Below are 13,682 nucleotides of genomic sequence, written 5' to 3' on the forward strand. Positions count from 1 at the left end.
TGTTGTCTTTCATTTAGTTTCCTTCGAGTTAGGTAGGTGTTTAATTACAAAAAAGCAGTAGGTAATTACAAAAATATGCCACAATTTGTCAAATGTAAATTGTAATCGCTACGATTAGGTACGTAAAATTCACACTAGTGAGGAGGCATACAAATCATACAACACACACACACTCTTAAAAGTATAACCACAGATCAATATAATAGTTACTGGTATAACGTTTTATAAAATCACTTATATAGCTGCGTTTACACACATAATTGGTTGACTTGAACCCGCTCTTACATGTTGTCGTCCTACTACTACACAAGATGTGGGTAAAAGTAGTAGTTATATGTCAATGAAAAGTAGCCCTAGCTATGCGGGTAAAACCTCCAGTACCATACCACAAGCAGACACCAGAGAAAGAGCGCTTTCACAGTAGGTAGCAGATCTCCTCACCCTTTTTCGCAGGGTTTTTTAGCGCACGACTAATTCCGAGCAGCAAAAAATAGAAAAAAATCCTGTCTCTTGGTTCCAGTCCTAATGGATTAGTACCAGTGATTAGTACTTATCAATTGACGTCAAGCGTAAATGCGTGACAAAGCCCGAACTTTCCGCGGAAAAATCGAGCAGGAATCCCGCTCTAGTTTGAAAGCACACACTAGTTTGAAACAACAACAAAAAATAAACCATCTTCCGATTTATTCTGGCAACCCTGATTAGCGTTCCATTCCACAGTCGAATGGTATGTAATGTAAAGCATAAGTTACACGGCATAGTGGTTTTCCCTTAGAAGAAAGAGATAAAGAGATAGCGTTATGGTAAAAATATTATCATTTTCCGCGAAGGTTTCGAACCGCAGTCAATTTTGACAGTGAATAAATTGTGAATATTGACGTTTGTAATTTGTTTGACTCCGCGACCGACTCGGACAGCGAACAGTTTAGTGAATAATCTAACGATCAGTCGCTTACTCTGTCGTGTTTATGTTTTAATTCGAGCCAAGTTATACAAATCGGGCGATGGAGTGGTCGAAAGACAGAACATTGAAGTTGATCGAGCTGTTGCAAGTGAACGCAAGTCTTTGGAACCCGTCTTTATGTGAGACGAGAAGAGACAAACAGAAGCGGCGCGAAGAATTGCGATTGATATCGGATATATTAGGGATATCGGTGCCGGATGTTACGAAGAAAATTCAACATCTCCGGACACAGTACAACCGTGAATCGGCGCGAGAAGTGCGCGCTTATGTTGAAGACCCCAACGATAGATATGTCAGCAATTGGTACGCCTTCGAATATTTACACTTCTTGAAGGACTCCAGCAAACCGTACAGGGTTTTACAGTCGGTGAGGATTGAGCTTTTGATGCCTGTTATAATTTAGTACCATGTTTAGTTTAAAACCACTTTCTATTTACTGAATAATGTCTTAAAAAAACTATTCACTAAACAAATCTTTTTTACCTATTTTATTAATTATATAATATTTCATTCATTTCAGGAGGACAACTCAGAAATTAGTGGTCAATCATCTCACTCGGACAATGCAGTCAGTGACTGCAAACTTGCCAGTCTGTCTCCACCTCACAAGATCTCCAGAACAGAGCCAGCTGTGCCCGCAGTCAAGCCAGAAATTGTCTATCCCACAATATCCAGACCCAGAGATGAGTTTTCCGTATTTGGGGAATACATAGCTAATGAGCTCCGCTCTTTAAAAGGAGAGAAAAACCTTTTGGTAGCAAAGAAGAAAATACAGGATGCCATATTTGATGTAAAGATGGGAATGATTGGGGAAACAAGGACTGAACAAGGACCATTGTGTAGCAAGTTATATACAACGCCTGTAATGACGACTGCGGCTCACATTGAGCCCTTGTCAGCATCCCAAACACCCTCTACAACAGGAATCAGTGAGATTATCATAAATGGTGCGTGCCATTACTCTAACTTCAAAGTTGACACTCAATAGCAGTGTCATCCACTTCCGGATGAGGAAGTGGATAAAAATGAAGGATATACCATAAGCAATTAAGCAATCGCAAGCCAACTAATGAATTTAGTACACAATGCAATCCTCTGAAAATACATAGAATAAGTCCTCACAACTACTTGAAAGTGAAAAGACAGGCCTAATAAATATGTAGAAAGAAAAAGAATTTTAATTATTGTAATTTTAAGGTACTTATGTATACTTAAGTTTATGATGAAAACTGAACACAACACCTGTAAATGATAATTTATTTATTTTTTAAATCTTGGCAATAAGTTTAAAAGTCATTGTGAAATCATTTCTTTATATCACATTTTATTTTAATGTTTTGTATTGTATTATAATATAATTACAGCTATTTTGTAATTTACAACACTTATGAAATCAATATTTTACATTTGAAACATACTTAATGGGATTATTAGACTGCCAGTCTAGTCATTGTGTAATACAATGTATTGTATTTTTTTGTAAATCAGCATAGAAACATCCTGGTTTATTTTTTACTGTATTATGTAGTTCTTTTACAGTCTACTTTTGAAAATGTATTTAAATGGTATATTATATCAGTATTCAAACGATTGATCTCAACGAAAATATTGTATATAGCTAAGAACTTAGAATATAAGCTAGCTCTACATATTTTATTTGTTTTATTATGACCTTCCCAGGAAATACTCGTTATTGCCTTACGAATCATAATATAACATAGCATAGTAATTAAGCACAATGTAGACTAATGTTATAAAGGCGAAAATTTGTAGGTGTATGTTTGTTATTTCTTACGTGCTAGCAACTTGGCAGAACTATAAATAGAGATAGACATAAGACTAACATGTAGGCTTCTTTCATCCTGTTTAGGTGCGGGAGGTGGTTCAAAGTCAAAGTCAAAAACGTTTATTGAAAATAGGCTAGTTTTTAGCACTTTTTCACGTCAAATAATACAAAGGACAGCACCCCCAAAACGCCCCCCTTTCACCACTTCCTAGTGTTATAGCTGGGAAGAAGAAGTTGTGAAGAACAAACTTCTCAGCAACACAGCTGTCTATTACAATTATACAATTCAATATTAGTCACAAAATATATATATATAAAAAACACTTGTTATCCACTTCAGAGCTGCCATCTGCGTGTATCTGTGAAATAATCATTAATGTTATAATAAGCCTTTTTAAGTTTCCCCTTAGGAAGCGCGTGAAACTGCAGACAGAAGCTGTTATTTAATAATTAAGTCTACCTATTTTCAGTGGTTTCGATAACTCCCTGGGCCTGAGGGACCAATTTTGCGTACCGATAGTCTACTTGGAACACGATGCAAGTAACTATTAGTTATCGAACATTATTTGTTAAATCGGATCAGTGGATTCTAAAAAAAGCGCTCTCAACCAAACAATAACAACTGTAACTGCAATATGAACGTATATACCTACTTACTTATCACATTTTTTATAAGTAATAAATTAAACACAAAACCATCGTTACAAAACATAAAAATTGTTAATTAACTATGGCAGTTGGCCTTGCATAAACAATATTTATTTATAAGTACCTACCTAAGTAATTTCTTTATTATTATTGTATTGGACCGGTTCCTATCGCCAGTTTTGAACTATTTTACCTACTTGCCCGATAACACGAACTATTTTGCCGCATATCATTTGTTTACCTACGGTCAACGTTGACTGACTTTTGTCCAAGCGAGTGACCAGTCGCCAGTGTCCATCTAACTTCTGTTTGGTGTGGTAGTGACGTTATTAAATTAATTGGTATAATAATCGTCACGTCGTTATCAAGTGGATTTAGGAGGAAAACGTATTAATGTGGCAGTTTTAACGTGTAAAAGTGTTTTTTACAACATATTTGAAAAATTTATATCATTTATATCTATTTCCTGAATTTTCAGATGAACATCAAGCATGTAAGTTGATTTTATTTTTACGTTAAGTACCTACCCTAAACTCGATATTTTTTTAAACGCTAAACGGTTTCCTTCCGCTGTATTTATTTTGCAACCGATTCCTAGGATACGAGCGATACAAAGATTAAATTGTCGCTAGGTACTATTAAAACTACTTCGTCCTCGTTATATGAGGTAAGTATACCTACTTAAGTATTATAAAGAGGTACCTAAAGACACTAAGATGTTCTGAATATGGCGCATATAAGAAAGGTCACTGAGCAAGGAAAGATACAGTTGATTGGCGAACGGCTGAAAAATGCAAGGATTTGCAATCTTTTAAGAAAATAGATTAAAAAATCACAATTGCTTTTCTGCGTAAAACTAGTCACATTTTTTTTTTCAAATAGGCCTGTGAAAGCTTTTTCGAAACGTCAATCAATTTGCACGGGTACCAAAAAGTTGGCCTCGTGGAGAAGAACCGGCAAGAAACTTCACAGATACGTTAAAAATATCAGCAGAGCTGCCCACAGCAGCTGTGAGCTTCCTACCAACTTAGTGACCTACACGGTTAAGGGTGTTAGATATTTTCTATCTAGCTATAGCAGACTCATACGAAAATGTAGGCCTCACTTAGTTCAAGTTCGAGATCAGTAGCACGTTTCAAAGTTCTATGTGTTTCACTACATTTATGAATAGATGATACAAATTCCTGAACATAACACAAATCACTACAAAGGTTAATAGGATTAGATTGTAAGATTTTTTTTCATAAAATAGGATTAAGCAGTAATTTCAATGTGGTATAGTTATCGGCACGGATATTGAGCCCTGACCTTCACCTGCGCAGAAGCGATTTATTACTTTATTGCCTTATGTGTACCAGTGCGCAAAGCGATCCCCACTCTTCCGCCGAGAGCCCAATATCCGTGCCGGTAACATAATATGTAGGTACATAACGGGAGGTTTTCTTTTAAATAAAAAAAATAGTTCCCAAGGAAATCATAGATGGCGTTATACCTCCTACTACGTAACTGGGCCTTTGCTAAAATGCCGAGATTAAAAAAAGACAATGAAGACAATGCGCCGGCCGGCCAAGCCTTATAAGAAAGTCAGATTTCTGGACCACATAATTGTTTTCAAATCTGACTGATTTCTTTTCTGCTTTATTATATAATTTCATTTTTTAAATAAATAGTTGATGAAAAATACGTTTCGATAGACGACCTCAATCCTCCGTAGTTCGTCATTTTAGTGCGCGACTGCGCGCGAACTATGAACTCAGTTGTGTCAGTGTCATGTCAATCAAGAATTACTATTTAATTTCCAACTCCACAGCTATTGTATTGGTAAATAGAGTTTTTCTGATAACAATGAGGTGGCTACTTTTTTATTTAAGCGCACCGCACCGTACTACATATCTATAATTTATAACGAAAATGTTTGTTTAGGAAATTTTTTTTTGTTCGCAGAATGATGAAGCTCTTACTCATCTCAGTATTCTTTTGCTTGGCGTATGCTAAGATAAGCGAAATTAGTATCGTCAGCAACGACATAAATGTGTTTCATGCTCCTGATAAAAGATATCGTCCAATCTGGAGTGATCTGGATACCCGGCCTTTGCCAGAGTGGTATGACAAAGCTAAAATAGGCATCTTCCTTCATTGGGGAGTGTATGCGGTGCCAAGCTTTGGGTCAGAATGGTTTTGGGCTAATTGGAAAGGTAGGAACATTTTATTTAGTCTCTCTCTGTCTAAGCTCTGCTCCTAAGACAACTCACTGACCGACTCCTGACCACGGAAAAAAATGTTTAGGTACTACCTACTTAAAAAGCCTAAACAAATTGGACCATTATAATATACCTATAACCAGTTGTTTATTTCTTTAATAGGTATGTATTTGGATACAGCCCTATCAACATTGTTGAATGGACTAAAGTTGTTGACCTTTATAATATATTACTATTATTAATTACCCAACTGGAGTCGACACATAATTGACAGAAATTATTTTTATGATAGTTACGAACCTCTTACCTTGTTGATAAACTACAACTCCATTTTCCAGCATCCGACAGCAACAAGAAGTACATAGATTTCATGAAAAAGAATTACCCACCGGGCTTCACGTACCAAGAGTTTGCACCCCTGTTCACAGCTGAGTTCTTTGATCCTAATGCTTGGGCAGATCTCTTCGTAAAAGCTGGAGCTAAGTAAATTACTATTTTAACTATTCCTCTATTAAAAAAATTCTTAGTCTAGATCTAGACTAAATCATAGCTGAAAAACTTATCTAAATGATATTTTTCAGGTACATAGTCTTAACAAGTAAACATCATGAAGGCTTCACTATGTTCCCATCCAAGCGTTCATTCAGCTGGAATTCAGTTGAAGTTGGGCCAAGAAGGGACATAGTCGGCGAACTGGCCTCAGCTGTGAGGAACCACAGCTTAAAGTTCGGTGTATACCATTCCTTGTATGAGTGGTACAACCCCATTTACAACCAGGATAAAGTTGCTAAGTTTAACACTCATACATACGTTGATACAAAATTATGGCCAGATATAAAACAGCTAGTTAATGATTACAAGCCATCAGTCCTATGGTCTGATGGTGACTGGGAGGCTTATGATGATTACTGGAAATCTACCGACTTATTGGCTTGGTTGTACAATGATAGCCCAGTGAAAAATGAAATAGTTGTGAATGATAGATGGGGTATTGGCATCCCTGGACATCACGGAGACTTCTATAACCATGCTGATAGGTACAATCCTGGTAAGTGTTATAAATTGATTTGATAGTTATGTGGCCTTGCTTTTTTCCTAATACTTATAAAAAATTGTTTTGTAATTTCAGGAAAATTGGTGGATCACAAATGGGAAAATGCATTCACAGTTGACAGTAAATCATGGGGCTATAGAAGAGATATGCAAATCAGTCAAATATTATCTATTAATGATTTGCTTTATCAAGTAGTTTCTACGGTCAGCTGTGGTGGTAATGCGCTTATCAATGTAGGCCCAACTAAAGAGGGTACAATAATACCAATATTCCAAGAACGCCTCTTAGAGCTGGGAAAGTGGTTATCGATAAACGGCGAGGCTATATACAATAGTTCCCCGTGGCATTCTCAAAGCGACTCATTAAATGGTAAAGTTTGGTACACCTGTAGAAAAACGACCTACAATGGTATGCACCCTACTCTCCCTCCGCAGGAAAACGATAACGTTACTGCAATCTATGCTATAATACTTCAGTGGCCAGAAAATAGTGTTTTAAAGCTTAGCGATGCGACTTCTTGTCTTCACAGTGGCACTTATGTAGTGCAGATGTTGGGCAATGAAGGACAACACTTGAATGTAAGTAAATATTAGTATCATGTACCTATCGAGAGGTGCTTAGCTGATAATATGCTATTAAGATCATTGACCTAATAAGATATTAACTGTTGTTTTATTTGTTTCAGTGGAAAATAACTAATGGAGAAGTCGCAATACAGCTGCCTAACAAAGCCAATGTTCGTTCTCAAAATGCATGGACTCTGAAATTTACTTTGAAATAAAAACTACCAAATATACTTTACTAACAACCCTCTTGGTGCAGTCGGGTAGATAAAATAAAATTATATCGTTTTATTACTTCTCGTATTTCTAAAATTATAACTCCCTTATATTATTTGAAAATTTAAGGTCAATAAAACTTCATGAATAACGTCAAACAAGTGTATTCAATGAAACTTGTATAATGTTCAGATATCGCTACTTACATGGACATGGTTAATCTTACAAATTAAAGTATGTTAAACATTTTGTGCTTGAAAGTACTGTTGGAAATAACATCAAAATCTAAGAGTAGACGAAGACAAGGCGAAGCGTGGTAGACTGTTATTTTTCATTTACAAATATTCACCACAATATGAAGAGATTAAAATGGCATACATATTGCACACTTAAACAAAATTAACGCTTTGCTAGGAATTATAGTGATATAAAATACACAAATATTAAAAAAAAATGGAAGTTGAAAGCTTATTAATTGAAAGCCTTACTGCTGGACAATGCTTAGAACATTATGTGTATTGTCAAAACATTTTGCCGTACAGTCTCTAACAGAAGTGAGAAGTATTTATTTAAATGCAGTCTATTCATAAATCAAGGTATTAGAAAATAATATCTACGGACGGACTTCTCGCTTCTGCCATGGAATGTACCTAAAAGCTTCTACCGTTGTACCCCAAAATTCGTTACATTACCCAAAGTTAAATAAGATATCGTGGCATATAAAAATAAATATGATTAATACATATACACTTGTTAAAAATATTGCTTATTTGGACTATATCTAATCTATATATTTTATAATCTGCTAATATTAATTTAAGCACTTCATTTGGAGTAATTTGTCCTTTTTGTTTTTACAAAGTCCCTTTCATAGTTCTTTGTAGGGAAATCTCGTAAAAACGACAAGCAACATTTTGCAAGCCACTGTTTAGTTGATTTATGTGTATCACAAATATGAAAGCATTTAATATTCATGTATAAATCTCTTTCCTAATTTGTTATATATATTTTATTAGCTTTTTGTTTGTATCTCATGTTGAGGCAATTCCTTATCTATTTTCAAGTCTACGGTCCGTATTACAGAAGGCTACTCAAGTCAAGTTTGATCTCCAATCACCTGATCATAGTTTAACTATGGAATCTGTACTTGAGGGTTGTTCTTATTTCAGAACAGTACTTAAACTGCACTCAGCTGAATCGAGATTCAAATCGCGCCTCAAGCAGAGAATATGGCTTGTCTATGCATCAGCCTGTTTTCGTTTACATTTTATTTTTTTCGCCAACTCTGTTACAACTTACGCAAAATAAGAATTTAGTTTAACATCTAATTATTAATGAAATCATGATTTAAAGATAATATAGGCTTTTTAATTGCAGGTTTTATTTAAAAATGGCATTTTTACGCCTTATACGCCATTATTTATACGCCAATGATACCAATAGCAGTTGGTTGTAATATCTAAAATTACAAATACGAGCGTGTTCGTAGAACGGAATGTTTCCCGAGTGTATCGTATCTGTGGTGGTGGCAGTGATGCCAGATGGGGGGGATTCCCCCCAAATTTGGGGGTATTTTCTGCCCACGGGGGTTTTTTTGGGGGGAAGAATCCTTTGGGGGGATCAGCGGGGGGATTTGAAATTGGCTTGGAGGGAGTTGGAGGATTTTTCGAAAAAGTTTTATGACTGAACGCGACCAAATTACTCACTACTTAATTTGAACGCACCATAGAACCACACACAAAAACATACACACATCATCGTCATCATCAGCCTATCGCAGTCCACTGCTGGACATAGGCTTCTCCAAGTGCACTACATACATTTAACATACACACACAACCACAATAATGCTGCGTGCGGAGAACGACGATGAACGATGATACTATATTTATTTTACAGAAAAGAGCTGTTCGTCCCATTTATAATCTGGGTCCAAAAGTTTCTCTTAGAGAGAAATTCAAAGAAATAAATATTCTGACTTGTTGCCTCTCAACACATTTTAGAAAATTTAATGTACGTTCGTAAAAACATATCTAACTTTGTTCAAATGTCTGATGTTCATAGCATAAAATTATTAGGAATAAACATAATCTTGATGTACATGCTACTCGCCTCCACAGAGTAAGCAACTCGTTCATGGGTCAACGTATACGCTTTTACAATAAACTTCCCAAAACTTTTCAATTAAATGTTTTTCTAATTACTGGGGGTTTTTTCTCAAAACACTAACATTTTGGGGGGATTTTGGGTGAGATTTGGGGAGAATGCTAAATCATCATCTGGCAACCCTGGCAGTGATGCCAGATGGGGGGGATTCCCCCCAAATTTGGGGGTATTTTCTGCCCACGGGGGTTTTTTTGGGGGGAAGAATCCTTTGGGGGGATCAGCGGGGATTTGAAATTGGCTTGGAGGGAGTTGGAGGATTTTTCGAAAAAGTTTTATGACTGAACGCGACCAAATTACTCACTACTTAATTTGAACGCACCATAGAACCACACACAAAAACATACACACATCATCGTCATCATCAGCCTATCGCAGTCCACTGCTGGACATAGGCTTCTCCAAGTGCACTACATACATTTAACATACACACACAACCACAATAATGCTGCGTGCGGAGAACGACGATGAACGATGATACTATATTTATTTTACAGAAAAGAGCTGTTCGTCCCATTTATAATCTGGGTCCAAAAGTTTCTCTTAGAGAGAAATTCAAAGAAATAAATATTCTGACTTGTTGCCTCTCAACACATTTTAGAAAATTTAATGTACGTTCGTAAAAACATATCTAACTTTGTTCAAATGTCTGATGTTCATAGCATAAAATTATTAGGAATAAACATAATCTTGATGTACATGCTACTCGCCTCCACAGAGTAAGCAACTCGTTCATGGGTCAACGTATACGCTTTTACAATAAACTTCCCAAAACTTTTCAATTAAATGTTTTTCTAATTACTGGGGGTTTTTTCTCAAAACACTAACATTTTGGGGGGATTTTGGGTGAGATTTGGGGAGAATGCTAAATCATCATCTGGCAACCCTGGGTGGTGGGACACTTGACACTTCTGTTACAATTTTATCAAAATGACTTCAAGAAAGAAGAATTTTAGTTTAATTGAAAGAAATTTACTTATAGAAATATTAAAACAATTTAAAGATGTAGTGGAGAGCAAAAAAACTGATAATATAAGCACAGCAAAGAAGAAGGCTGCTTAGGCGCGTATTGCGGAGATGTTTAATGCGTCGACTATTATAAATGAGTCGGTAAGTATTTGTATATTTATTTATATTTGCAATTGTTTTCTTCTATCCTCTATTGATTATTTGAAATTTACATTATTTGAATGTTACAGGCATCAGGGGAACAATTAAGGCGCCTTTGGCAAAATTTGAAGACCCGTCAAAGAGATGCCCTCACAAGAGAGCGCCAACATAGAATGGCCACTGGCGGCGGTAGTTCCTGCCCTGATGCTGACATCAACCCTGACATAGCCGAGATATCTCCTGCTCTCTTCGTAGAAATACAAGATACTTTAGACTCGGACCACATCGGTAGGTGACCAGTGCCAATGTCTTTCTTGCTATGTCCTTACTGCATGTATCATGAGTTACTAGCTCATTCATTATTTATTAATATTTACATCAATCAAAATGAGACTAGAATATAAGTAAAAGATTTTTGTTTTAATTTCAGACTTGCAAACTGTTCAGCATGTGGACAGTTTAATAGAAAGTACCTTATCCCATGCTGTTGATTCTCCAACAAGGGAATCACAAAATCTAGAAAATCTGACCACCCAACCAAACACCATCCCACATAGCAGCATTCAATACGTAGAATCAGAACTATCCACAAACGAAAAAAAACTTCGTGTGCAAATTTTAAAAGCAGAACATTTAAACAGGGAAAAGAGAGCAGCCGAACTTCACGAGTTACAAGTTAAATTCATCCAGGAAAAACATAAATTAGAAATAGACATTTTAAAACAGCAATTAAGGGAAGCAGAAGCTAAAGCCGAGTTAGCAAAACAAAATATCTCTAATAATAAATAATATGTATTTCTATGGAAGAGAGATCTCTGCAGACGAGCCTAGAGCAACTTTTATTTCTTGTGTTTATTTTATTGTTGATTTATAATTGTTATTATCTCAGTAGTTTTATAGAGCAACTTTTATTTCTTTTGTTTATTTTATTGTTGATTATAATTGTTATTATCTCAGTAGTTTTATAGAGCAACTTTTATTTCTTGTGTTTATTTTATTGTTGATTATAATTGTTATTATCTCAGTAGTTTTATAGAGCAACTTTTATTTCTTTTGTTTATTTTATTGTTGATTATAATTGTTATTATCTCAGTAGTTTTATAGAACAACTTTTATTTCTTGTGTTTATTTTATTGTTGATTATAATTGTTATTATCTCTGTAGTTTTATAGTAAAGTGTAATTTTTGTTTTGTTAAGTTAAATTATGTGCCTCTTTATTATTAGTTGTAAGTTTTGTTATTTTAGATAATTGTTGCTTAGCATATAAGATGTTTTGTGAAATAAGATAAATAATTAATAAAAAAAGATGATTATTTTTACATAGTCTTTTATTGAAAGAAAAACAAGTGTATTTAATCAGACATAATTATTTATAATTGTGTTTCTGAATGCGAAACCATCAGTAGTCCCTGGACTGTCCGATTCATTGTTTGTCTCTTCCTCAATGCCCTCATTCTCTTCTTCATATGAAGGCATCATGTCATTTGTCACCAATGAAATGTTAAACAGTACAGCACATGCAACAATAATGTTGGAAACTGTGATGAGTTTGTTGCCCAACCCTCTACTTAGGCATGGAAATCTCCGTTTCCATCTCCCAAATGTTCTCTCCACCACATTTCTTGTTTTAATGTGGACTTTGTTGTATGTTTGTTCTGCATGGGTTGTCGGTGTGCCTACTGGTGTCAAAAGAAATCTTAAGCATGGGTAGCCACTGTCTCCAATGAGATAGCCAGTGTGTTGTTGCTGCATGTATTTGGTGCGCAACAAACACATTTGGAAAATTCTGCTATCGTGTGTACTGCCAGCCCATCGTGCCACAATGTCCATAAAATTTCCAAATGGTCCAACAACTGCCTGAAATTAAAATAAGACAGTAAATTAATGTTTTTGGGGTACATACCAATTTTAAAGGAAAATAGTAATTCAAATATTATTTTGCTGACCTGGACATTTATAGAAAAGTAAGACTTTCTGTTTCTGAAGGCTTCGTGATGTTCCACACCTGGAGTATTCACAATTTTAACGTGTGTGCAATCGATTGCACCATCCACATTTCTTAGGCCTGGGTATTCTTGATACCGGCCCAGCTGCGCAAACTGCGCCCTGTGTGACACCATATCTTGTGGATATTTAATATTTTGTCTTTGTTGTAGAGCAATCAATCTCGACACATTTGCAACTATATTTGAAGCGGCTGGTTGAGATACGCATAACAAATCTCCACAAACTATCTGCAAAGATAAGAAAATATTTTGCATGAGTAAACCTACCTACTATGATTAAGCTTGCTGAATATATTTTAATTTATAATAAATTTATTTTTTAGGTATAATGTATTTTTTTATTATTTTAATGTGAGTGAGTAGACAAAAACTTACTTGAAAGGACGCTGTAGCATAAAACCGCAAACACACAAGAATTTGTAACTCCGGGGCTATGGGATGACCACGGTTGCACAACTTTCTCAGATCTTGGTCAATTAAGGGTAGAATTACCGATTTTACCACATCTTGTGAAAACCTATATCTTTTCTTGAAGTTCTCACAATGATATGGGTCCTGTACATCTCTGAGGTATCTGAGCGGAACGCTGAAGTTCAACCTTCTGTTTGAATCGTCGATAGGAAATAGATTATCATAATAATCTATTTCTTCAAAAATATCCATTTTTGTTAGTATTTTAATATTAAAATCCACAACAAATTGTTTGCAAAACTGACAACTGACAAGCAAAGCAAATCTCTACTCAAGCGCGGTGTCGAGCACGCTTGCGTGATTATAGTTCAAATCTCTACTTAAACTGTAATCTACAACTGAGTAACGATCTACACTCGGCTGAACTATGATCACCGAATCTATGCTTGAGCAGCGTTCTAAAATAAAATCTCAACTCAAATCTAGTTTTAAACAGAGATCAGGACTTGAGTAGCCTTCTGTAATACGGACGAATATTTGTATTATAGTCAAGCACATC

The 13,682-nt window shown here is 35.5% G+C and overlaps 4 protein-coding genes across 10 annotated transcripts; 3 read left to right on the forward strand and 1 right to left on the reverse strand.

Moving 5' to 3' along the window:
• Nucleotides 1-862: 862 nt before the first annotated feature.
• Nucleotides 863-2,231, forward strand: LOC110371512 (uncharacterized). Its single transcript, XM_021327831.3, has 2 exons — nt 863-1,331; nt 1,485-2,231. The coding sequence occupies exons 1-2, from the start codon at nt 1,005-1,007 to the stop codon at nt 1,950-1,952; spliced, it is 795 nt and encodes a 264-aa protein (XP_021183506.3). The 5' UTR covers nt 863-1,004; the 3' UTR covers nt 1,953-2,231.
• A 1,401-nt stretch (nt 2,232-3,632) lies between these two features.
• Nucleotides 3,633-8,324, forward strand: LOC110371508 (tissue alpha-L-fucosidase). Of its 7 annotated transcripts, none has more exons than XM_064036424.1 (7): nt 3,633-3,891; nt 5,343-5,384; nt 5,433-5,593; nt 5,938-6,082; nt 6,181-6,647; nt 6,729-7,231; nt 7,339-8,324. In XM_064036424.1, exons 2-7 carry the CDS (start codon nt 5,344-5,346, stop codon nt 7,432-7,434), a joined length of 1,413 nt encoding a protein of 470 aa, XP_063892494.1. In that variant the 5' UTR covers nt 3,633-3,891; nt 5,343; the 3' UTR covers nt 7,435-8,324. The 7 variants fall into 7 exon arrangements, with proteins under 7 accessions (XP_063892494.1, XP_021183495.2, XP_021183497.2 ...); XM_064036422.1 differs by lacking the exon at nt 3,633-3,891 and adding an exon at nt 5,229-5,248 and having other exon boundaries at nt 5,322-5,384; XM_064036423.1 differs by lacking the exon at nt 3,633-3,891 and adding an exon at nt 5,229-5,248.
• Nucleotides 8,325-10,490: 2,166 nt separating this feature from the next.
• Nucleotides 10,491-11,756, forward strand: LOC135117349 (uncharacterized). Its single transcript, XM_064036426.1, has 3 exons — nt 10,491-10,705; nt 10,795-10,993; nt 11,136-11,756. The coding sequence occupies exons 1-3, from the start codon at nt 10,673-10,675 to the stop codon at nt 11,492-11,494; spliced, it is 591 nt and encodes a 196-aa protein (XP_063892496.1). The 5' UTR covers nt 10,491-10,672; the 3' UTR covers nt 11,495-11,756.
• On the reverse strand, nt 11,748-13,646 carry LOC135117348 (putative nuclease HARBI1). The gene is made up of 3 exons (XM_064036425.1): nt 13,088-13,646; nt 12,653-12,940; nt 11,748-12,563 (listed from the first exon to the last, which is right to left on the reverse strand). The coding sequence occupies exons 1-3, from the start codon at nt 13,373-13,375 to the stop codon at nt 12,063-12,065; spliced, it is 1,077 nt and encodes a 358-aa protein (XP_063892495.1). The 5' UTR covers nt 13,376-13,646; the 3' UTR covers nt 11,748-12,062.
• Nucleotides 13,647-13,682: the final 36 nt, after the last annotated feature.

This window comes from Helicoverpa armigera, chromosome 9 (genome assembly GCF_030705265.1).
Source record: "Helicoverpa armigera isolate CAAS_96S chromosome 9, ASM3070526v1, whole genome shotgun sequence".
NCBI classification, from domain to species: domain Eukaryota; kingdom Metazoa; phylum Arthropoda; class Insecta; order Lepidoptera; family Noctuidae; genus Helicoverpa; species Helicoverpa armigera.

Coding starts and splice junctions, on each gene's coding strand:
- LOC110371512 (XM_021327831.3), top strand. CDS start 1,005: ATGGAGTGGTCGAAAGACAGAACATTGAAGTTGATCGAGCTGTTGCAA. Junction 1,332..1,484: donor CGTACAGGGTTTTACAGTCG/GTGAGGATTGAG, acceptor CATTCATTTCAG/GAGGACAACTCAGAAATTAG.
- LOC110371508 (XM_021327817.3), top strand. Junction 5,594..5,937: donor GTTTTGGGCTAATTGGAAAG/GTAGGAACATTT, acceptor TCCATTTTCCAG/CATCCGACAGCAACAAGAAG. Junction 7,232..7,338: donor ATGAAGGACAACACTTGAAT/GTAAGTAAATAT, acceptor TATTTGTTTCAG/TGGAAAATAACTAATGGAGA.
- LOC135117349 (XM_064036426.1), top strand. CDS start 10,673: ATGTTTAATGCGTCGACTATTATAAATGAGTCG. Junction 10,706..10,794: donor CGACTATTATAAATGAGTCG/GTAAGTATTTGT, acceptor TGAATGTTACAG/GCATCAGGGGAACAATTAAG. Junction 10,994..11,135: donor TTTAGACTCGGACCACATCG/GTAGGTGACCAG, acceptor TTTTAATTTCAG/ACTTGCAAACTGTTCAGCAT.
- LOC135117348 (XM_064036425.1), bottom strand. CDS start 13,375: ATGGATATTTTTGAAGAAATAGATTATTATGATAATCTATTTCCTATC. Junction 12,941..13,087: donor ATGCTACAGCGTCCTTTCAA/GTAAGTTTTTGT, acceptor TTATCTTTGCAG/ATAGTTTGTGGAGATTTGTT. Junction 12,564..12,652: donor ACTTTTCTATAAATGTCCAG/GTCAGCAAAATA, acceptor TTTTAATTTCAG/GCAGTTGTTGGACCATTTGG.